Source organism: Larus michahellis, chromosome 3, assembly GCF_964199755.1.
Source record: "Larus michahellis chromosome 3, bLarMic1.1, whole genome shotgun sequence".
NCBI classification, from domain to species: domain Eukaryota; kingdom Metazoa; phylum Chordata; class Aves; order Charadriiformes; family Laridae; genus Larus; species Larus michahellis.
In genome coordinates, this window is record NC_133898.1 from 53,881,933 (window position 1) to 53,908,056 (window position 26,124).

Consider the following 26,124-nt stretch of genomic DNA (forward strand, 5'->3'; position numbering starts at 1 on the left):
AGGCTTCAGCTGGCTCAACTGAATATTTTTCCTATTGGGAAGGCAAACAGAAAAGCTGCTGAGGGAGAGAGGAAGCAGCCTCTGCCCACCCTCCTCCATTAACAGGCGAGATGACCCGCGGGAAGCTCCCATTACTACAGCACCATTCACGGGTATGGAATGTGGGCAGAGAGGTCTCATTCTACCTGCTTTTGGGGCAGGGATGTATTGGTCTGCGCTTTTGCCACTTTTTTAGCGCATCGAAAACCAAGTCTGTTTTTTTTTTTATACAAGCTCGGGGTCTTATTGCACTATACAACCTCCTGAAAAGGAATCCTGGACCATAAGTTAGGCTTATCAAATCTATTAATGATTTTCTTGAAGCAAATATTCATACTCTGAATGTTAGGAACTACTAAGCCCTGAACACATAACGTACCAATTATCAACAACTGAGAGAAGACTAACAAAGCAAACTCCTTTTCTTTTTCCTCCATCAGTGACCTTATCCATGACCTCCAAAGAATGCCTTCTTTGAGATGAACAAGTGTATTTTTTCTGCTCTATTAGTCCAGCAGAGCTGAACACACAGCTATTTGTGTTAGATTTGCTGTAAAGATGCACCTAGCCAAACACTTTGCTAATGCCTTCATAACAGAAAACAGGCATTTCATGTCAGTCAGTAGCTTATGACAGCTTGCTTTTTTTTTTTTTTTTTTTTTTTTTTTTTTACAAGCCCAGTTCTCGCTGTAAGGATTAAAAGGATATATTTATTATTTTTTTTTTAAAAGTCTATTTTCCTGTAATTTTCAACATAAAAGAACTATTGTATGGTGGGGAAAAATTGTGTACACTTTCAACGCTTGTAAGGAGCTAAAGTTTCTAGCCCTTTGCTTTATGAAAATGCTTTCCTGCACTGCATTCAGCCGTAAGACGACAGCTCAGATTCAGTATCTGTCAACAACTTCAACAGATGGGGTTCATCTCACCAGTTTTAACCACCTCATCTAAGCTACTCACTTAAGCTTGTCTTAAGCAGGGGAGAGATGCAAGTCCAGGCAGCAATTCATCCCATTAAGACAAATGGATAGGAACCATTCTCCGGAGGTACCAGCCTCCCCCTGTCCCACCACTGACAGAGAGAGCCTAGATGTAAACTATGCAGTTAAGATTAGGCGAGATGAAATCACGAAACGTGAAGGGGTTAAGCACGGAAATTCAGCGAAGTATTTCCATAACTTTGCCAGAGTCATTTCATTTGCAGCATTCCCCTTCAAAATTACCATCCTACTTTGGGAATAACATCTGTTTTCTTAACAGCTGAAATAATTAGGATTTAATATCTATAATAATGAAAAAAAAGCACTAAGCTTTTATCCAATTGACTTTTTACAGAACTCACTTGCCAATACATGTGTGACTAATCAATCCTTACTTTGCTTCTGTGACATGATTTCAAGATAATTTACATGACACTGCATTTCCAAAAGTAAAACATACTGAGGCTGGTGTAACTCTCCGCTTTTATCACAAATCAATAAATATAAAAAAAAGTTTTCTCTCTATATTTTTAAGTCTCTGGTGGATTAGAGAAAAAGATGATCCAATGACTGGATTTGGTAGATCTAGATTTAATTTCCTGTATGGATTTGAGTGAAGTCCTCATTTACAAAGAGCAGAACAACATTATTTTCTAATTTATAACGGTACAGTGGATGTAAATTCATTTCAGGACAAGAAATATCTGCACTTTGGTAACAGATTCAACTTGAATTTATTATTATTTTTTTTAACCGAGAGCAGGGAATGTGTTTCAGTGAAGACCTTGGATAGGCCTCAAAGTACTGTTTTATTTCATTTTTAATACTTCACTTTGTCACTTGAACAGTGCAACCCACAGGCAGAGACTTTTCCATGTAAACCTTCTTGGAAGGGTGAAAGATTTAGTTTGCTTTTCAGAAAAATCACAAAATCTTTTTTAAGACAAACCCTACTACCATCTACACCCCATTACCTCTAATGGGGGATTAAAACATCCCAGACAAGAGATCTGCAGAACACGATAACATAAATTCTATGAGGTAGGCAGGAATGAGAGAAAAAAAAAAAAAAAGAAGAGTAGTGTTTCTGAACCCAAGCCAATCTTGGCAAAAGTACAGTTGTTCCCTCTCCCCATGGTATAGTTTGTCGTCAACAGCTCAGACATTATAGAGTTGACTGTTTTGCAAAAATGTCTCCCACAGTCTGGGAGTGGAAAGCAAGCAGTTTCTTTCTGGTTGTTTGGGGTTTTTGTTTTGTTTTTTGTTTTTTTTTTCCTTCTATTGAAAGAAATTACTTCTCACCTGCATTGTAGAATTGATCGAATGATTGCTTTCTGCCTGGACCTGTGGTTTTTCTTCATAATTTGGCCACTGACTCTGAGGTGGACCCATTCGATCCTGGGACTTTGAAGCTGGGAATGTGAAATATTCTCTAGTATAGGTCTGTGTTGGGATGGGATAAGCTTCAGGTCGTGGGGGAGGAGTCTGTTCCTGAAAAATGTAAAGAACATAAGGTAGAATTTTTTAGTCACACAGATCTGTACGGAGTATCACTCTAAACGTGCATTTTCCAAATTTTTTCTTTTGGCTCATAAGAGCATGGAACAAGAGATAAAGGGGCTGCCTAGTATCAAATATAACTGTGGTTATGACTCATGTTTTTATGGTCTGAAAACAAGTATGCAATATTATACAAACCTAAGAAATCACAAGGATAACTTCATGAACAAGATTTAATAAAATCACTCAAAGCTGTCTCAATCTTTCATGAGCTTTAATAAGCAAAAACCCCCACCCAAGTCACTCGCACCAGCATTACATTCAAATAGTTAAGTCAGACACTGGTTTGACTCAAGCACACTGACGCTATTGATAGCTAAGGAAAGTTTAATAGCCAGCATTTTGCTTGCCACTTCTGACCTCTGTACAAAGATTTCCAGTAGAGACTGAGGTTATTTTGGTGGTAGTTCCAGATGCATAAGCATTCTTTCCCCCGGGGCTTGGAGGCTGATCTGTTGGAAAGTTAAAGGAAGCATTTACATGACTGTTAATAATAATTTACATAACTTAATAAAATAAAAACATTCATAAAATAACTATGATTTTTCCTTCAAATAGTTCTAACAAGAGGCTTGCTCCAAACATAACTACTACGTTGGCATTCTAAACTTAAACCATTTTTAAAAACAATCATTCCCTTTTGAGTTCAAACAGCCTCTAAAACTAGTGAGACTTAGCTAGTAAGACTACCCTTAAAAGAAGGATAATCTTACTTACTTGCTACATTGGGGCTGGAGCGATGATCGGCTCTGTTCTTCATTAATCTGTCATCCCCTGGCAGCTTCTTTGGTTCACTGTACTCGGTCCACGGCAGCTGAGGGCTCTCAGGTGATCCATTTTGAGTGGAGTTGTTATACAGCTCAAATCCTTCACTCTTTGGTCGGGGTTTACCTGAGCCACGGCGGTCAAAAACTGTAACAGTTGGATATGTATTTTCCCCCTTTCACTTATATTAACTACTGTCTCGTAGGTTCTTTTTCAAACCAGAGCTACCTTGCAGTTTCCCAGTAAAGCAAGTGCTAGATTTTAAAATCTTTGCTTCTTCAGATACACAATCCCACTCTTCTATCTACTATACAGGATTCCTTTGATTTGTATGATTCAAAAGAGCTTTTGAAAAAGTACCACAATATTTGGAAAAGCCAAATGTGCTTTACTGAAGTCTCTTGCTGACTCTCAGAGGCATATGGCATCTGGGATGGTGGTGTAACCTGTGATAATAAGGATTTATTCTTTTAACCCATTCTTTTCTATACTGTAGTACTACCCTATGTGTAGAAAAGGTCTTCCTTTACAAAATTATTTCCTTTACGATGTTATTTTACATAAGATTTAAGTATGTCTTTTGTTAGTTCACTGAAGCAGGATGATAAAACGTAACATTGGAGAAACATCAAAGAACTTCTTATGATCAGACACAGAAACTTAAGAAGATACATTTAGTTTTAAAATAATAATAATAAAAAATTAAAATCGATGGCAAAACATGTTCCAGAGACTTCTGTTTCTATTTATTTCTCTCTCAGTAATTACACTACACTCTCTGGTTACAAGGAAGTCATATTCCAAGAGGAGGAGAGAAGCTTTTATGAAAGGGATAAAAAGCCATTGAAGTTTAATGCCCTTTGTATTCACTATACTCCATCTGTTAAAATAAAAATTACTTCATACCAGAACTGTGTCTAAATGCATCATTTAATTTTTTTAAAAGGTACATATGCGAAGTATTTATTAATGATTAGACTAGCATAATTTCAAACACTATTTAAAAGCAGATTAACTTCTGATAAGGAAAGAAATGCTTCTTTTCTGTGTGATTATGTTTCTTCTCTGATTTAGTATTTTGATAATATTTGGAAAGCTACTGTGCATTATAATGTTTTCTGCATTCTAACACTTATAAAGCTGCTATCGACATAAATAATATTAGCATTTTTACCTCTTTGCATCATTGGGGATGGCTGATTAAGCAGGGTTGCCAGGCCATGGTAAATTGCTCCTTGTTTTGCTACTTCTAGCGTTACTACAGAACCTGTCCTAGTCATAAGTTCTGCTGCCCTGCAATAAAAGCCAAAGCAAATAAAACAAAATAAAATTAGGCACTGTAGTACTTAGTTCTTCTTATTATCAGGTCGTATGTCATAATTTTTCACATTTGTTTTAGTAATCTTTTGCTTGACAAAACACTCTTCTTCTGATTAATACTTAAAGTCACTTTGAAAAAAAATTAGAAGATGACTAGGAAATATGCTTGTTAAACAGACAATTTAAACATTAAACCTACAAGCAAGTACTGCTTCCAGTTCCTGCACTTAAAGGCAAGAAGCCAAAATATTTAAAATCAGAGCTAAATAAAGTTTGCTCAAAACTAAAGCCCAAACGTGTAATACAATCTCGTCTATATGGATAACCCGTATCATATACGGAAAGTACTACACGAACAGTTGAACGTGTTACTAAGGTTATTCATAGGCCGTTATAAAAAGCCAAGTCAAAGCCTAACACGTAAAAGAAGAAGGTTCAGCCCTTTTCAGTAAATTATTACTCTAGCATTTTCTTCATGTAAAGACCCTCAAGGAAAGCATTCCGTACCTTTCCTGGGACAAGCCCACCAAACTTCGACCATCCACACTGAGCAACTGATCCCCTGCAGCCAGACGACCATCCTAATTGCACATTCAAGAGAGAAGAAAATTCATACACCAATGCTAAGATGATCTAAATTAAAACAATTACTCACACATACTAGTAAACAAAGGATTTAAAAACATTTCCGAAGCATCTTTCTACCTTTGAACTTCTGATGTTTAAGAATATTACTAACCACATCTGCAGCACCTCCTTTCACAACAGACTTGACATATATTCCAAGTTTGTCTTGACCAGCACCCTACAGAGAAAGAGGCATTAATTTATTACATTTATATTTGATCTCTTAAGCATTCCACAAGCGTTAATCAGAATTTTACATGGCTAGGTAAACCTGTAAGTTCTGATTACTTTTACACATTCACAAACTGGAAAAAAATTATTATACAGAAAAGTGTTACATTCATTTGAAGTCAAAAGAAAATTTTAATATTAGGCTTATTGAACCTGCAAGCAACATTAGAAGCAAAAAATATTTGGTCTTAATGCAAGCTTGAGTAAGAAAGAAAATACATCAACTAAAACTTATACTTTAGAAGTTTGTTCTAATCCCCTTCTAATACAAAATACTTATTTGCACTTTTACATGCACGTTATTATTTTTTTTATACCTCTATGTATTATGTTGCAAAAGACTGCACTATTTCCCTTGCTAATACCCAAATGAAACAAGGTAAATTGCGGATTATAAGAAAATAAAATAGAAATGCTTTTTACATTCATTAGGACTGTAAAGGAGCTAGCATAAAGCAAAAAACGGTGCCTCTAGTTTGACAATAAACAAGTAGACATTATAATTAATAAGTATTTAGAGTTGACAGAGCCAGTATTTAAGTCTACTGTAAACTCATGCAATTCTGTTCGTAAAACATCTGCCTCAAAGTATTCAGCTAAGTTTTAAAAGGACTGTTAACAGTGAACTTATTACGAGACAACCGACAGATTCAAGACCAGAGAACATAAGCATCTATTCAAGCCATGCTGTTGCATCATCCACATGCTCCAGTTTACAAGACACCACACAGATCAGTCAAAATATTAGTATCACAAACCTTTAAATTGGCACTTATAAGGTAAGACAATCACTTGTGACTTCATTGTCTACTATAGCCATTTTACTCTACAAGTCACTTTGAAGAAGAATGCTAAGTTTTCAACAGAGCAGTTTTTAAATGGAACACCGTTTTCTAAAATACTCCCCAAGTTGCTTTTGATATTTGAATATGCAACTTCCTCCTCCTTTTTCCCACCCCACCTTTTCCAACTCCTTTTGGCAGCAGAAGGATTCATTGCTCCCCCCGTTCTAATAAAATAAAATAAAAATCAAGGTGAAGATTATACAAAAGCTAGTGTTACAGATGGTTTTCTAAGCAGGTGAAGGACGTAATTTTTATTCCTTAAATCTTGAGCTAATCCCAAATGTTTACTCAAAAGCCACAGAAAAGGAATTACTTTGAGTCCTGCGACTCCAGATTAACATTCTACATGTCCAAATTTTTCATAATAATTGCTTAGGCTGTACTTAAAGAAAAAAAGGAAAAACTATACAATAAATAAATGAAGTAAGGACACTTTCTTTTTCTGGAAAGAATATAAGGGGCAAAATCAGTTACTTTTTGTTTGTTTTGTAAAAGGGATCTAAAGAAACATCAAGGTAACTGCAGAATATTTTTAACTTTATATCAGAAAAATTGGTGAAAGATATGAGAAATACAAGTCAGAAGACAGCTAGATAAATATAATGAAATATAACGCTTCACAAATTTCTTCCCCCCCCTTCCCTAGCAACCAAGTAGCACATGGGGAAGGATGATGTGGTTGACAGAATATCTAGACTTCCAGAACACACATGGAAAGATCTCTTACCAGGCGCTTTTCAAGATTTCAAGGTGACATGGCGTAAGAAGGAACTTGTCCTTGTGTATTAATAGCTACTTCGAAAATGGATAGGAAGTTATTTGTTTTCACAAGGAAAGAAGTTATCATAGAAGCCCTAAATGAATATGCTGTTCAGCATGCACATAAGTGTTCCAGAAGAAGGGCAAACAATAATGTAACTATCCAAATGTGAAGTAGTGCTCCAACCTTCTAAGGGACCAGTGCCCATCAGGGCACTGTTGGCAGAACCAGTTATGACCTCCCCTTGTTGGGAACAGAAAATTAAGATGATTGAGTTTATATACTCTGAAGCCACTTGGGACTGATGGTGCTTTCATTAACTCCTAACTTCAAAGGATGCTAGCAAGAATCTCATCCCCCTTGGGTCCAAAGATCTGCCTAATGCTAAGATTAGGTAAAAAACAACAAGCCTTTGGAAAAGCATCGACACTTTAAACAGTGCACACATTAATCAAGCAGTGTGGGGACTTTGGCACTCGTAGATTATGTTTGACACACTATATCCATCTATATCACCTTTCTTATGTTTGATTGTGATTGTTAGTGCGCATCAAATGAAGTTGAAACCTTCTGTTTAAGCCCATGATACATGCACTGGTTTGCAAACAGTGACAAGAGAAACATTTGCAATTGCACTAGTATCCATTTAAACTGACTAACTCATTGAGAAAGGTCTTTTTAGTCATTGTTTTCAGAGCTGTCTTCACATATCAGCTCAAATATTTGGAAGCCAACAGAACTAACAGAAAAGAACAAGCAGAACAGAAACCACCATGGTCACCAAACATTTAAAAGTTTCCCATTTAGAAAACTGTTTATAATTATTATTATTTTGAGTCTTGGAGGATAACAAAGATGATCAGAAACACAGAATAGCTTCCTTGAGAGAACCAACTAAACAGACGTGGAATCCTCAGTTCAGCAACAATCAATGAAGTGAAGGTCTATGGGATTATGAGTGGCACAGGCTGGATTATTTATCATCTCTCTAATCAGCCAAAAGACAAAGCTTTCTTATTCATGCTATCAGCTAGCATATTTTAAAAAGTTAACAAAAAAAAAAAAAAAGACAAAAAAACCACCAACCACCACCACCACGCTCCCCAACAACAACACACCAAAAAAAACCCCCCAAAACAACAAAAGAGAATATTTTCCATAGTATTTCATAATTTAATTGGGAAACTGACAGGAACAAGACTGCTGTAGATGCCAAAGTGTAAACATGCGCAAAGAAGACCACAGATTCATGGTACTGCCCTGCAAGGGCTTTCAGAAAAAGTGATACAGATATAATACATTCTGAAATTACAGAAAGTTAGAAACTAGGAGGAACCATCTTACACTTGTTTTGTTATTTTTTTTGGCTAAATATCCCACAGCTGGAGGATACCAGATCAGATGGATTTTTGCTCTGAATATAAATGTTCTTAAACACTAAGCCTTACAGTTAATTTTCCATTACGATTTGAAGGAGCTGACATTTTACTCTGTTCCTTCTTTTTTTAATGCTTTTATGAAGCCTATACAGTTTGTCAATCCCTTTCCTGTTCTTCTAAGAGAAGTTACAAGCAGATGTGTTAGCTCCAAGTCATTTCACTAAATACAAAACGAATTTTGAAAGCATAAAAAATGATTTAAAAATAAATCTCCATTCAGATTACGTCAAAAATCTTTATCAGCCACCAAATCTACTCAGATATTATTAGGACAAATGAGTTTCTTCCCTGCCTCCTTCACATGCCATTTAGTATGTTTCTCACAACATGTCTGTGCTCTCACTTACGCCTGGGAAGACCTCTCAGTAAGCATCCTCAAAGTTAACTCATCACCTCCCTTCAACTTTTACCCTAAACTTTAGCGTAATTTGAATCTAAATTCTTAATTTCTATTGAAATGGACCTAATTTTGCTTCAGTTCCACCTTCCAGGAGACGGCATTAGAAGGAAACGTACAATTAAGGGCACAAAAAGGATGTTAATATGTGGTTAGACATGCATACTAAGCTCCAAATTGAGTGAAATTCTCATACATACCACATGTTTTTTTCACCTATCATTTACTGACATTACAATAAAAGAGGTTTCTTTGTAAACTGCTTATTAACCTGCTTTCTTTCAAAGGAATGTGAAGGTCAACTAAAACTATTCCCCCACAAACAAAACAGAGCAATGACACGTGTGCATCAATAACAGTAATATGTCAGTTCTCTTTATTTTCTCCAGTTATGAATAACAAAAGCACGTGTATTGGTAAAGTTGTTAGTCCGAACAGAAGAACACAACTGTAGAGAAGATAAGTGATTGTGAAAAGCAAGAATGTAGTAAGCATAAAAAGATGGTTTATTCCCCCAGGATTAATTAACCTACAGCACATTTTCTCAAGTATATATACAGCCATTTACAAAACCCCCAAAACCTTTACAAGTATTTTTCAAAAAATAATGTAGAAAGTCAATGCAGAAACTCAAAGAAAAAAAAAAGCCTCCTCTAATAAACTCTCTACTGCTACCAATCTGTATGTTTTTCTTTCACACTTGAAGCAATGTTTTTCCACAATCCTAGCAGAAAGTGAAATTATAGTACCCTTTTTAAGGAAAAATTTGGGAAATCCTTTCCCTTAAGTAATAATTTAAGAAAAATTTTCAAGGAGTGTAACTGAAAAACGCCACAAACATAATGCTGCTTCTTTATTGCTTCCAAAGTAGCAGCCACACGTTTTACTCACACCTTTCAACTGGAAGAACCACTTCTACAGAACAGGCCCAATCATTACATCAAAAGCCACCAACACAGGCTTCAGGTTACCTGGGTGACAATAATCCCGAACTGAACTGCAAAAGCCTAACACTCCACTCTGAAGATCTCCTCCGTTTACCCTGAGTGTTATCTATTCTTACAATGCATAGCCAAAGCAGAGAACCACAGGGAAAAAGTTTTATAAGGAAGATACTAGCTGATCAGAATTAGAAGAACAGAAGAATGGGAATTATATTACATTTAAAAGTTCTGATAACTCAAGTACATTAGACCTAAGCTTCAAAATGAGGAATACCTCCATGCTGTGCTCTTACAATACAGCTAAATAATCAGTACAGAAGAACAACCCCTATCACAAAAACTACATAAAGCAGAGAGAACTAAATTTAGAGGCCAGCAGTGGAGCACTATTTACACGTTTCAGTATTTTTTTAAGAAAATGTTATTCTAAATTAGTAGTAAATGACACTAGCAGTGCAGAGCGTCAGAAAAAAAAAATCCACCTGCCTGCTCCCACTCTGTCCCACTCTGCTGGGACTTGCAGCAGCACCACTGTGCCATGGCAGGTCCCACGACAGACCTGGCTGGAGGTTAAGCTGACCCCCCTCCGCAGCCCCCTTCCTCCCAAATAAAAGCTTTGTTTTTAATCAAATCAGCTTCCTTAAATTGCTTACAGCACATCAAGACCTGCCATACAGGAAAGGGGGTTGCTGAGAGGGGCCTGGATCAATAAGGGGGGGTGACACTATTCTTGTTAAGCTGTTGTGCCAATTTTTATCAGGTTACAGCAACTGTGTACCCATGCTAACAAATGTGTAATCGTCAGGGGCTGTGAGTATCTACGGGAAATTTCAGGTAGGCTCTTCACATCAGACCTTGAACTGGGCTTTTCACTGGTAGAAACCCAAAAGCCCTCTTTGAGAAGGAAAGTAAGAGCCAGGAACTGTTTATCTTTTAAATGTAAGAACCTTCACCCGTGTTTAGAGCACACCTATGAACTTCCACTAGGGAAGTCTTCTTTTTAATAAGCAACACAAAGAAATGCCGAGTTTGACCTAACGGAGAATATTTCAGTTTAAACACTGTCCAAGTAATTCCCAAGTGGGTTAAAACAGCGTGACAGTGTTTTTCTGCTACAGCCTCAGACTTCACTGTTTGGTGAATAAAGTGATTTTTAACCCAACAATTTAAACTGTTTCAAATTCCTAAGTCCTACTGTAGGCATCCTATTGACTTGTCAAGCAGCTCTGGGCAGCATCTGCCCAGCAACAGTATTCTAGTGGAAACTGAGTCCCAAAACAATTGCAAAACCAAAAAAAGCCACATACATGCAGACTCACACACAGAGAAGCAAACTACACAGCAGAAAAACATCTTCATTTTGTTTTTGATAACCTGCATGGCAAGTGTACCCAAAAGACACTTCCCAACTTCCCAAGGCCCACCCCATGCTTGGGCTTTGTCATCTTTAAGACTGATGTGCGTAGCCAACGCATGTGGGAAACTGAGGAAAATGGTTAGGTCTACTACCCAGAATGAAGCCACACATTTGCATGAGATGCAATACGTGTATGAAGTTTTTCTTATCATCTTACACTTATCTTAAGAAGTCATTTAATGCTTTAAAACAGCACAAGTTGAAAGATGTTAACATATTACACTTGCAAGTTTGGCAGGCACTTGAGTTTAGTCAGAGTATGAGAATAATTAATCCTAAATTTGCCGTGACTTACAGGTTGCTGCAGGAATTCTATGACAATGGGGAACTTTTGCATTTACATGGAATTTTAATAGATCTTCTAATCCTACTTGGGAGGTAAAGGCAAACACAGCACACTTCTGCATACAGAAGCAGCATCATATCATGCTTAGAATGATAACTCAGGTCTTTATCCTAAATCTAAATGAAGAAAACAATGTAGGGGAAAAGGTTTGTTTAAATGGCCAGACTACCATGTAAAAAGTAAATAAACAATGAGTCCTCCTCATTAAGAGCAAGAATAAAAGGAGCTACAAGTCAAGAGGATAAGCAAAAAATTGAGGTATGAAACACTATCAATAAATCCAGCAATTAAAACTCAGCAGGAGCTCTGTTTCCCTTCGATCTGGTTTTATTGCATCTGTGTGGCCCACATACACTGTGTAACAATATTTAAAGTGGGACACATGTAAGATAGGTAAGGTTTTAGAAAAGAGGACTAGCTTTATTTTTGTCATAGTAGCCTAGTTTCAAATAGTTCTTACCCCAGGACAAAAACATATTCAGAAAAATCTTACAAGGTGGAGTCAAACATTAAAGCCTGGGGATATAAATAAAAGTAAGGAAATAAAACAGAGAGGCTTGTTTATTACACATTCGTATGATGAGTTATACGCTTACAGTATCAACAGAACTTCATCTGAAAATATGACCAAAAACTGGAGAGCAGAGCAGTTAACCAGACAGAACTTCAGCAAGGGCTTCCAGGTCTTTCAAAAAAAAGCTATCTATTTCAGAGATTCATGAATTCAGACAGACTGAAGCCAACAGAAAAGGGTCAACATTAAAATCTCACCTGAGAGACAACAACTTTTTAAATTTTTTTCATTACATATATAATATAAATAACATTGCTATGTTATTTATAACCTGGAAGGTGAAGAAAATAACAAACCCCTCAAATATTAGGTTTGTTTACAGGATTTCCACTCTTCAAGTCACATAGCCTGCAAGCTCAAAAACAAAATCTGGAAATGCGCTGGGAACAGGAGGATGGAAGGAAAACAAAGTCGATACAACAGAGCAAAGTCAATCACACATTTAATGCATCAAAAGGAAAAAAAATACAAAAATATGCTCAGCTGACTATGATTATGGCAGACAAAGGTATGCAAAGATTTCATACCTGTTGTTAAAATGGGTATTTGCCCCTTTTAAGCCTGGTACGATTCTCTGCTTGACTACAAAAACCTCTATGATGTTCAAGAAGCCAAAGGACTGAGTTGGATAATGCAATCTAACCTCGGCTTTTGAGACAGCCTAATGAAAACAAGTCATTTTCCATAGCATCCACTTATCACCTGGGCCATCTATCAAGCAGCACACCAGCGTACAGTAGTCCATACTTGTTTTCAGAATTAGCATTACTTTGCACACCCCTCCTTGCTCTAAGAGGATTGTGCCCAAATTACTTCATTTGCTTGAAAAATTACTATGAGAACTATAGAAACAGAAGCGGTAGCATTAAAAAAATATTACAGCTACTTCTATGGAGTAATCAGAGCAATAAGGAAGAGAACAAGATTAAACTACAGTGATCTGAAAAAAAGAAACACCTACTCCTAGATCAGAGGAATGTAAAATTGAGGATGTACAAGACTACAGCAGTAATGAATTAATAAAAGTGACAGAACTGAAGTATTTAAGGAGAACAGATTTTACTACTAGCGTTGCTATGTCACCAAGATGAGTTATAAGACTCCCTCGTCAGTAACAAACACAGGAAACTTTGGCTTGTATCCATTACCTCAGCCATAAAATCAGAACACACCATATAGCACAACAGTATATAAAGCAGCAGTTTGAATAACAGGAACATCAGATAGAATGTTCTAATGGCAGCATCACAGCTAGCCCATCAGCTGGTGACTCAGTCACCACAGAAGCATTAAAAGCGGGCAGAAGAAATCCCGTCCGCTCCTCCTTCCCGGTTGGTATTTGCCAGGACAAGCAGCTGTAATGGCATGGTGGAAAAAACAGGCAGCTCCTTCTAGTGAGCATCAACACGCAGCCAGGTTCCCAGAGGAGCCACACATGACACGCCACGCAGGGACCTGCCACCAGTGGTATGATGGGCTGGAGGTGCTCAGACACCACACAGCCCCACCAGTACTCCAACCTGAAGGTATCAGAGTGGGAATGAAGGTCCATCTGTTGACGAGGAACAGTTAAGCTACTCCCATCCTCAAACATCAAGCCCCACAACTAGCTTAAGGTGGACCTCAAACTAGTACTTTCTGCGAGGTTAGTAATATTCTTGCAGTTTTAATAGATCTGTAGGATGACCTAGTTATTTCAATAGCTATCATTAGAATTAAAACTACGGAAACTATTACAAAAACACTTTTCCAGTTGTTAGGAGTGACAGCAAAATTGTAGTATTAAGTAATTAAAGAAAAACTATGCATCTGCAAAACATATCTGCAAGTACGGCACCTAACCAAACCGGTAATGCTCCAGACAATTAACAGTAAGGTCTTGTTATTACTTGTTCTAAACCATCATTTGCTCATACCTGTTTAGCTTCATATACCTTGTTTATCACTCCAATAAAACTGGAGCGATGAATAGCTTCTGATAAAGACTGGCAGAATCATGTTTGATTAAAGAAAATAATACACTTCAATAACAAGTTTTTTTAAATATGTTACATGCATTAAGAACTCCTTTTATTTACACAAAATGCAAGAAAGTGTTCCTAATGACCTTTCAATACTGATCTGAAGATTCCTGTGTTAAATACTTTTAAATGCTTTCAAGGTTCACATAAATGGTAATATAAAAAAGTAATCCTGAAGTGAATGTGTCTTCAGTCTCCAATTATAGTTTGACTGAATCCACAAAGTGTCATAGTTACCAACCTTTTCAAAGTAATATTCCAATTATAGTGGCTTCAGATACCAACACTACATGTCAAAACACTCCAATGGGTCACATAAATCATTGGAGATTTTTTTTTAAAGAAACAATTTTCAAGACTTTCTTGGATTTTGCATAGTTATGCAAACATTAAACAAGATTTCATTTTAATGATGTAGATATCACATATATGTGCATGTATATACGTACACAAATATACCTTGCTGAAACAGTAGGACCTGGTATCTCTCATAACATTTCAAAGATGACACTCTTTCTCCAAGGCAGTCTTTTGTGCTAAGCCTCTGTTGTATTTTATACAAATGAAAGATTTTAAAAGCAGCATGAATGCCTGCAACTAAAATGTCTTTAAACAAAACAGGACTGAAACGTAGCTATCAAGCCTGATACCAGCTATCAGGCCTGAAATCTTTTATCTGCCTACACCCAGAGTAGATTTTACTGATTTTTATCACAGCTAATTCTATGATTCCAGACTCTTAAGTTTACGTAGATGATCTCTGTAAGTTTTTATAAACATCCTTAAAGGCAAGTTTATGCAACAGAATCAAGTCTCAGTCTGACCTCCCTGGCAAGCAATTAGTCTAGAAGCATTTAAGTAACCCAAGCTTGTAAGCGTTTTAAAGCATACCAGTTTGCTAAACTATGCAGCCAGTTTACAAAAGTACTCTCTAGGAGGCAAAAGTAAAGGGTTCTGATCACCCAAACACTCACATTGCCTAAAGCTGCATGCATTTTGTAGGTTGTATCTGGATAAGTACATATTTATCTACTTTATGTACCAAACATACTCATTGAACTATTTGCTGTCAGCCCAGAGGAATCAGAAAGACCAACTTTGTAGCTACTGGTCTCGCCTCCAGTCAGGGCAAACTTCTCTGGCAGAAAAAAACCCACTTTGTCAGAGGAGGGGAAGGCCTCTACTGCCTTAAGACCAATGTAAAGACTTTGGAAATCTGTCATCGTTAGACAAAATACTTCATAGCATGCCCCATATAATTTCCAAATATAAATGAGGTGAACCAGCCTACTGTATGTAAAACTGGTCTCTTAGTTGTGGCTACAGCTGCTCTGAGTCATGTCGTACCCTGACTTAAAAAGAATTTTAAAACTGACCCATGCTCCACATATGTAAACTTCTGCTTTGCTTTCTCCTCTCTAATTCTCCTCCATGGTGGGGGCAAAAACCCAAATATTTTTGGAGTTGGATGAACTACAGTCAAAAGCGGGCAAAACATTTCCAATTAAACAAAACAGGCAGTGGTGACAGTCAACACTATTCACAGGCAAAGAAACATCAAGCATTTAACATCTATGAATAATTTCATTGTAGCTTTAAGTTGCACTGGGTGGGAAACAGATGAAAAATAAGGGCCTTACTATTCAGAGAAAAAAAAGCTAGACTACAAGCAGCATGATATCACGGGACTCTGAAGCTTTACATCCAGTGTATCCAGAAGCTCTATTTATAAATAGCCTCAAAAGGAGTAAAGAGAAAGGAGTGAAGAGTTTTGTTGTTCTCTTCAATAGAGTAAGAGTTATCTGTTACTTTTTTATAAAAGAATGTCTGCCATGAAGATTGACTTGCACACAAAGCAAGCAAGCGAATACACCCTCTTATCTTCCTGAAGTGTGCTTCTCCCAGGAGATAAAAGACCAAATAATCCAAGATGTTCTGTAATGGAATTCCTGAAACAGCATTAATAAAATATGCAATACTGCAGGCTTTTGCATAGGTAGTCTTTTTTAAATTTTTTTAAATAAAAAACAAATTATGGTATTTGGTAACCTTAATAAGGCAATTAGATAAACATGGAAAGCAGGCACGCTGACTTCTGTGCTAGACAGAAGCGTATCAATTTCTAACGTGATTTCTCTCACACGCTGGAAATTGAGTGCTTCTAAAAAGAAATCTTTGAGGAAAACCAAAGCAACTACACAAAATAGCTAAAGCAATTGGCCTAAAGTCTCATTCTGAGACTGCAATCAAGTATGCAACAATTCCTCCCTAATTGTGCTCTCATGAAACGGGAAAAGTCATAAGTGAAGGGAAAACGCTTCACACGCAACATTCATAAAAGACTAAGCAAGTTTTATTCATTAGCCTTCCTTAACCTTTCTGAAAAGGAAGCCTCTTTCATTATTATAAATGCTGCAACTTAAAATTCGTATGATAGTCTACAAATGCATAAAAGCACTCCTAATTTTTAAGAAAAGAAATTAAATACATGAGTCTGATTCAATTTCACTTTTCTTTCAATGGAAAAATCTTTGTTGAGCTCAAGGAAAATATATTGGTTGAGCTCTATTTCCCCAAACAAGGGTTAACTTTTTAATGTACGTTTGCTATAAATACTCCATGAGCAGTGACACACTAAGGGCTATTCAGAGTTACGCGCCAATCTACAAATCATATTGCAGAGTCTGTGATGCTCTTCCCTGTTAAGGCAACTCTGAATTAATGCCTCAGCTTAATTACATCTGTGGATAGGACTTTACAGGCAAGACACACTGGGCGATCTATTTTGGAAAGAAAACCCACCCTGTATCTCTGCGCTTTTTCGAAGAAATGTCTCTTGGCTCTATAGCTAAGGACAAATTACAACCAAAAAACCCCCCACAGCCCAATCTTCCCCACAATGCTGCTCTGCAGTTTCAGATGGATACAACTTAACTCAGTATCTATGCGTACACTGTCACTTAATAGTAAGCGACTAAATTTCTACTCCAATTGAGAGTATTATTCATACAGGGATAAGTCTACATGGAATTAGTTAACTTCTGAAAATCTTTTTCATTAATAGGAGTAAAAAAATTAAAAGTAAAATGCTGTATTAACATGTTATCTAAACAGAATTTTTGAAGTTATTTGAATGCCTGAATTGAGCGAAGTCTGGTGGAGGAATTCTAGCTAAAACATCTGTGCAGTATAACTTTTGGGGACTTGCTAGCAAGTGCCTGCATACAGAAGATATGAGTCCAAGGAGGAACTGGCACATGAATTTTAAAACCCGGTTTGTTCCGGAAGGTATTAAATACAAACATCTGGGTGACCCATTTGTAGTATCAATTTAAATACAAGCAAATATAAAAGACAAAAACATTCTACTTGAGCAGAGTTGCGGTCTCGCAGCGAGTGAGAAGAAAAAAAATCATGCTGTGCTGGCATAAGCTTTAGTTTTTACACAGCATATGAAAGCAACAGGAAAACTTTATAGAGCATGTACAAAGTACCAAAATTTAACCAAAAACCCCACTGGAAGTTATGAATCAACAAGAAACAGGCAAATTGCTAACACATAGCTGCTTATCTGTTTATGGTGAAGACTAAACTGGCAACTTACACACTATCTTATTCCAGAGACAGAGAAATCTGTGCTGGAAATGACAATTAAGTACTGTATTTTTATTTTAAGTTCCTCCTAAGAAGCCTGTTAAGGCAAGATCAGTAGTTTACACCGCTGATGTGAATTAGTATCAAACATTAAAAAAAACCAAAACCAAAAAAACCTGAAACTAAACAATATCTCAATTTTCTTACTCAAACATTTCAATTAATTCATACTTGGAGGAAAGGGCAAAAATTTTCCTTAAATACTTAGAAAGCATAGACACAAGACAACTTCAGATACTGAGGTATCTGAAATGTTAAAAAAAATAATCTTAAGACCTGGAACGCAAGTAAAAAGCTAAGAAGTGGTTTAAAAAAAAAATCCCATCAACTGTCTATATTTGCAAACGCAGAGTAGAGAGATTTTGTATGAAATTTGTATATTGTTTTACCAGTACTATTATCTATAGACCTAATTTTCAATTTTTGGGGGGGAAAAGAATATTAAGATTTTAAAATTAAAGTTTAAGCCTGTTCCTTCTACACATATCACCTGAAAGATATTTGTAGAACTAACTTTCAGAAAATTTTCATATTGAAATTGATATTGCTGGTAGTCTCAAACCCTCCTTAAATTTAACACCTAGAATTGACTTTTAAATATAAAATGACAAGCAACAGTTTAGAAAATACAGCAACTGAGAATGATTTAATTAAATCTTAAGAACAACAAGGTCACCAAATAATACCAATTATTTATGGTTAAGATGCCACCTACTTGTTTTTAGAGAAGTAAGCCCCTTCCCCAGAATATTTATTGACGAACTGTCACACACAGTGTTTTAAATTCTTCTATTAAAAAAGAAACGCCTTATCACCATCTCATCCTATTTTAGCAAGCACTATTAAAATATTTAATCTATTTGTTAAAAAAACCCTAGAAAATATACTTTGATTTATACGCAAGTAGGGGCATATACATATGTACTTTAAGATGCTTGTATATATTTTAAGGTAACTTTTGCTGTTATGCTAATAAAAGATGACTGAGAAAGAAGCAGAAGTGTGCCATACTTTAAAGAACTAAATAGCAGCATAGTAATGAATATAACCATCATGCAAAGATTAATCAACACAACCTGCTCAATCGTTCTTGCAGAACACGGGAATCCTTTCTTCTGTGCAGCAGCAATCTAAACAATTTAAATGCCTCTACGCTGTGAATGTGTTGAACATAAGATATCCTAACTGCGGCATATTTGCGTGTTCTGGTCTTTTCAGAAGGGGTCTACAGAGTATTAAAAATCTTATACATACTGTTTGGGATGTCAATTTTAATTATTCTACTAAGACTTTATAAAGGGAAAACAGACTTTTAGAGCAACCTGGATTAAAGCCAACCACTATGACAAGTAAACAGATCACAGGTCATGCTATTCATGCTCTGCCACAGTAAAATAGTAGTTATCACACCTAAAACTTTAAATATTAACAGTCACTTCCGCAAATTTGAGAAGTGCATATGAAGAACAAGCTAAAAAATTAGTTTTTTCTTTCTAGATTTTAGCAAGTTAGCTACTAACATCTGACTATATTTAACTGCATGCTGTATTACATCGTTGCTACATGAACAAATAACTACCGGCAGGTTTAAACAAGCAAGAGAGCAGGAGAAAGTACAGGGATAGTATTTAAAACTTCAGAGAAAAACAGTCCCAACAGAAACCTGAACAGACTTACCATGGATTCTGTTCTTCCAACAACAGAAAACCACATTTTGATCTCCGGGACTACAGATCCTTGAAAGAAAAAAAACAATTCTCCACTTCTCTTCCAGCCCTCAACAGCAACCACCGCTCTAGTCTGCTGGATTTTCCAAGATACCCATCAAGATAACTGGGAGCTGGATGCGATGACACAGCGTAGCGTTTATCAACACCAGCTATAACCAATACAGTATTCAGACTCTTACGTAATCAGTTATGCTGTTCTGACTTCCATTTGCTTTAGAGGCTTTATTAAACTTTGAAAACTGCTAGGAAAAACAAAAAGGGAGCCCTTTTGTACAAAAGACAAAACCCCTCCAAATTAAACAGGAAGTAATGTGCTGGCCCACAGATGGCTAAGAAGTCACATGCGAAAGCCCCCAAAAAGCGATATATTTTTAAAGTAAACTGCATGCACACGCTGCTTCCAAATCATCTGGATTTCATAAAAACTTAACCGCAATGTGGTTGGGAGTCAGGCAGCTTTTAACATCAAAACATCTTTCAGGGTTAGAGCAACCAAATTCTGCACACAACCTCAAAAAGCAATACTGTTCCCGATGCCCGACCACTCCTACCAACTACATTTCCATACACCTATTACAAAAGCTACTGCTAATGAAGCTACAGGAGTATTGCTGTAAGAAAACATGCAACACCTACAAACGGGTAGAACAACAAGTTACCTTTTTGGATCACATATGAAGCTATACAATTTAACTTTACATAAAAATAAAAATAAAAATCTGTGTATTCAGTTTAAGAAATGCTGTTAGGCATCTTCCCAGTTTAAAAACAGAACCAAACAAAACCCAAACAAGCACAACACTGTTTACAGTGCTCTGGCAGCTAACAGTTGTTTCATAACTAAACTTGTTTTTTCTGTTATGTTTGCATATAGCGTACATGCTTACTACACGGTTGCTCAAAGGGGCTGTCCTGCCTCAGAGAACACCCTTACAGCAATGCAAGGCCAACTAGGTGATGCGCAGCGTTTCTGCCTTCTCCAGCACTCCTGGCAGCCCTGTAAAATGTTTATTTCACAGCTACTCGTATTTTAGTTAACTAGAAGTAATGCACTTAAACATTTTACCTGTCATTAGGTGGAAAGAGGATCAAATACAGGGTTCCCCAGGGACCTAACACTTGCATGTACTCCTTGGCTCACCTCCTTTGGTTTTGTTTTGTTTGTACATTAATGTCAATATGCTTGCAATCACCTAGTATCACAAACTGAATCCATCTATCATAAGAATAAGCAGGTGCACAGCATTTCAATGCAAGCTGCATCACTCCTCTGCTTGTACAACCTTAGCTTCAACTCTAATCATCTTTTCCAATCGCAGCACAGGTGTGACAATCACTTGGTAATTAAGAACATTTGGTGTGGAAGGGGTATGTAAGGTATGGTATCTAATTTTCCCATTAAAAACTCTTAATTGGCACAGACTTTGTTTATCTACAAAACCCTGCAAACTAATAAAAACCTCAACAAATTGTCAAATGATAAATCTGTCAGATGTTTCCTCAGAGATGAGCACAGATTACTAGGAAAGCGCAGATTTTTTGCAACGGGTAGAAGGAATAAAAGTAGTCAGTAGGAATTATCTTTCTTTACGTAATTTCCTTACGAATTGGCCCATTTCTTCCTCCCCTAGAGTATCACCAACCTATATTTTAACCAACTTCATCCAAAGCCAGTGACAAGTACGAGGAGTCCATTAAGACTTAGCAAGAAAGGCAGGTCAGCGCTGATGTGCAAAGGGATTCTCACGGCACCTTACTGAGAGCAACTACTTTGTCACATCACAGGAAAAAGACAACTGTCTTCCTAAACAAAGCTGAAGAGTTTCAGGGTTGTCTTTCACTGGTTGGAGCAGGGCCCCTTGTTGACCAGTCCCTGCATTTTCTTTTATCACAGCACTTTTGAAGCACTCTAGAAACCACTAGTTCAATGAATGTAAGCGGGTCAGCAAACTGGGATCCTGTGCACAGCAGCAGTAACTGAAACTGAATATGAGCTTTCATCAACTATAAGGTACTTTCATATCAGCATTTGATAGCCAAGCTTTTACTATTATAAAAGTTAGAAAAACCTAAATTTATTCTCACACTTGCCTGTCCCTCTCATTTCAGATATTCTATCCAGTTAACGTTTGGAAAATTTTAACGAATAGTCTACTGGACTTCTTCCTCCATTTTTCTCAGCCAAAGGAAAAAAAGGAGAATTTTATTTTTTATGCTGGTAAAAGACACATGAATGGAGACCTGTCAGAAAAATTATTAGTAAAAGCCAACAAGATAGGAATAGAAAAAAAATATCCACCCACTCTTGCTAGCTTCTCGGTCACACTCAATTCTCTGATCTGTTCTGCTCTGGCTAGATTGAGAAAATTAATGCCTGTGTATTCTTCCTTACTCTGTTGTTTTTATGAAGCCTATTACAGGAAAAACATGCTATTATTTACTTAAAATCAGCAACTTTGAACTCCTTCAACCAACCCCTTGAAAATAATCCTATTTAACTACTACAGCAACTTGTTTCAACACTTAATGCGAGATGATTATTTCTATCCAATGAACATTCTGCTGACTTTGAATTAAGCAAAAGATTTTATTCTACACTGAAGCTGAAATAAAAGTCTGCTTCTTGCTTATTTCAGATCAAGATTTAAGCCATAACGCTTTTTAAAATCAGAGTTCCAATATTGCAGCGGGCACACAGCAGCGAGATGAAATATAATCAGTGCCTGAACCAAGTGTCTCTGCAACTCTGCTGAGATGAAGACTGCTGCTTCCATCGCTGATCATGTTAAAGAAATCGTGAAACTGGTTAAACAATTTGTAAAAAACCTTCAAATCAAGTTTACACACTGTCCAGTAGCACTATTACATACTGCTAATGGAAGTGAAGTGCCAGCTGTTAAAACAGCATATAGAAGCCAGCCAGCTCCAGTGAAAAGGGAAACTTCCCCCCCATTATATCCTGCTTCTCTCTACATGAAAAAAATCATATTTCACAGTTTAAAGTGAAAAAAAAATAATTTCCATTGCATATTTTGAAACATTCAACAGAAATGCAGATGGCAGTCAGAATCTGACACACATTTAATCTGGCATATCTCAAGATACAGCATTTGCTTTTCAAATTATTAACCCACTTCACCAAAATAAGGGCAGAATAGTGCATTACATTTTTCAGATCCTGAATAGTTTCCTCAATAACTGCTGATTGTTAGCAACATACACCTGACACCTGATATTCCTCTACAGATGTCAGAAATAAATCTTAAAAGTGATATTGTGCAAGATTACTGACTCAAGAACAGACTATGAAACAATCAAAGCTGTATAAAAAAAAATAGTGCTGTTTAGAAGCAATTAACTATGTGAGATAACTTAAAAGCAGTAAAACAATCATGTTTTCAGCCCATGCGCTAGTTGCCAAGGATGACTACAGCATTCTGAAGTTTCATGTACTACACAGCGGAGAGACATTAGGAAAGATTTATTCTACCTGTTGTACACCACATATTTACAAGACGGACTTTTGGATATCACCATTGCATAATTTATAACAAGCTTAAAACTCAAAGATTATGTCTGCTATATGACCCAGTTAATAAAGCAAAACCAACCAACTAGTGGAGTCCTCCATCTGGTGGCTGGAGTTGTATGTGCATTCTATACATTACTCTCTAGTGCTACTAACAGCAGTATACACCCACAATTTTGGCAAGTCAGGGCAAGAGGTATACCCTCCTTCAGCAAGCTACTTAATACACTGTAGCTCTCTACTATAATGAGGCAAAACTGAAGTCATACATGCATATGTACACTGTGCAAAAGATAAGGTGGTGTCTTCACAGCAGAAAGTATACAAACTTTAACATATATATGTGAATTATTTTATTCATTCAACAAATTAAATAAAAAAAAAAACCAAAGCACGCATTTTATTCTTTATATTTACTGCTTTTCTTTCCTAGATACTTCTGCTACTTTTCAGCTAAATAAGCCTGGTTTTTATTTCCATTTATCAACACTGCCAATTTTTGGCTCTGAAGAATGAATGAACCTGTAGTAGAGGCTTAAACTTAAATGTCATAGCTACACTGACATTAGGTTTCCTCTTCTATTGGTCACATCTGTGTCTTTTACCAAAACATTCCCCAGCCATAATAAAAGTATGATCAACATGATGTGCACAACAAACTTAAAAGAAATAGATTTTTCCATTAACATTTTCCACAGTAGGCTGACAGGAAAAAAAAAAAAAAAAAAAAAAAAGCAAAGCTTTTTTCAATCACACTTACACAAACTGACTTCCATACCTTGGCAGCAACAATGCTCAGTCCCATTCCGTTTTGTTTTTTTAGTGTCACAGTGATAATTTCAGGTTCTTTCCTCAAAGGCTGAGCCTATCAAGCAGGGAAGGGAAGAAGAAAAAAGTCAAGAGTTCATATTCACTGCCAGGCCAGGAAAATTACTGCGTAAAATAATTCATCTACCATCAAAACAAAGTTGTTAGTGCAGCAGAAGATCTCGCACTCTAAATAATATATCTGGCACTCCTTTTTAAAGGTAGAATCTCTAACATTTCATTAATATGGATTCACATTATTAAGTACTACATTTGAACACTGCTGAAGCTTTGAAGTCTACCCCTTGTTTCTCCTTCTCTAATTCAGTAAAGAGATTATTAATGATTCACAATTTGAAATGTTAACAGGTCTATAAAACCATAGTAACTTCTAATGAAAACTGAAGTTCGGACTCAGTAGGCCCCTATTAGAAAGGTGAGGGTGATCTACACAGAGCTCAGTTTTTAGTGCTGCATCTAAAAGATAATTCTGCAAAGATACTAAGAGGCCAACTCATCTCAAAGGCATAGTTAAAGCCTTGAAAGAAAGTTCCAAAAACTTTCACTTCTGAAAACTCTGTAAGTCGAAAACAACCCAAGCCCCTAAACACGTTCACTATTTTTTTTGTATCTTTGCAACATTGCCAGACCCCTCTAGTCAAGAAGTTACCATCACAGCCTTCATTGGCTGAAGCATGTAAGTTAAAGCACCCTAGAGCTCGTATTCATATTAAAAACTGCAAGTTCCGCAAGATCCAGGACGAAGTGAAAATATAAACAACGGAAATTAATTAAAAAAAATTAAACACTTTTTGATTAAGTTCAAGTATTAGAAAGTTAGTAGTTTATTAGTAGTTTTCAAGCTAGGAGTATTCTAGCACTCCTGTGCCAAGGATGGCAGAAAAACAGAATCTGTTCCTACTTCATTTAGGATTTTTTCCATTAATTTAAATAGAAACATTATTAAAGTAATTCAACAAGAAACATACAGACTGGAAAAGGTAAGCCACAAGGAACATAACTTTGCCATTAGTCTATACTGAATTTCCCTCTTGATCTAAGAATAAAAGAAATTCTTCAGTGATAATTTGAGGAGACTTCCTAGCCTGGGCAATTCCCCAGACTACCAACAGAAGCAGAATTGTGAGAGTAGTTTTGGCTTGGGGTGAGGAAAAAAACCCAAACCCAAACCAACCAAACGAAAAAAGACCTCATGGATATAAACTGGAACATCTCACTAGCACTTAGATTATGCAGACGTGTTGCACTGAGAGGTGATCTGTGAACCAGCATTCAGAGCATTGCTCAGACACCAGACTAAAGACTCGTAGAACTCTGAAGCTTACCGTTAACGTACATGCACCGGAGAGAAGAATGATTAGATCAGGTTATTTGAACAGTCTTACATGGTATTAATTTCCATGGATGAATGAAACAGTAACACCCACTCATCCTGCATTCCCTTATCAAGCCTTTTTAAGGAAGACTGGCCAGAATTCTACTTTAGCTTGTTCTTAGTATGAGAAACAGCAAGTACCTAGTATAACTTCAGATGGTTTTTCTTTCCACTAGCTCTAAAAAATGCACTTCTTTAGAGCAACAAAGGGAGGAGGAAGAGCATGGTGCCTCAAGAATGTTGCTGCTATAGTTGACTCAGTCAAATGCCCATTTAACCAAGATACTAAGCCTGCAGAGCCTGGCTTATCAGTTCAAGACTAGGCTCTGCTGTATCAGTTACACAGATTTAGGAGATGCTCCCTTCTGTAAACATGTTATTTGGGCCAGTGCAGCGAGGCCGCATAATGTCATCTAACAAACGCCAAGTTCTGAACAGAGTAAATGAAGCTTTCGAGTCCCTCTGAGTAGCGAGGGGCAAGTATTTTTCATAGAAGGCCTTAGAAACATAATTCTAGTTTCATGTTGGTCTTCCTGATTTCACTGAAATGCTAATTATAAATATGAAGCTATTTCTCTTTAGTTGCTCTAAAAATTATTTCACATAAAGCCGTATCTTTCCAAAACCAAGTTGTTCTGTAGCTTTGATATTCTTGGCTATCACATACTCAAAAAATAAAAAAAAAACCCCGACCAAAAAACCCCCACAAAACCAAAAAAACACAACAGAAAAAAAAAAGCTAC

General features: G+C 36.7%; 1 protein-coding gene across 27 annotated transcripts in view; it reads right to left on the reverse strand.

Moving 5' to 3' along the window:
* Positions 1-26,124, reverse strand: part of AFDN (afadin, adherens junction formation factor) — a 129,485-nt gene that overhangs the window by 18,497 nt on the left and 84,864 nt on the right. For 25 of the 27 annotated variants that reach the window (XM_074580226.1, XM_074580237.1, XM_074580228.1 and 22 more), the window contains 7 exons: positions 23,957-24,043; positions 5,404-5,469; positions 5,172-5,245; positions 4,519-4,637; positions 3,297-3,491; positions 2,940-3,031; positions 2,322-2,510 (listed from right to left, as the gene is read on the reverse strand). In XM_074580226.1, the coding sequence (XP_074436327.1) occupies positions 2,322-2,510; positions 2,940-3,031; positions 3,297-3,491; positions 4,519-4,637; positions 5,172-5,245; positions 5,404-5,469; positions 23,957-24,043 (822 nt within the window). The remainder of the gene's footprint in view (positions 1-2,321; positions 2,511-2,939; positions 3,032-3,296; positions 3,492-4,518; positions 4,638-5,171; positions 5,246-5,403; positions 5,470-23,956; positions 24,044-26,124) is intronic. The other 2 variants (XM_074580223.1, XM_074580220.1) reach the window with 1 other exon arrangement.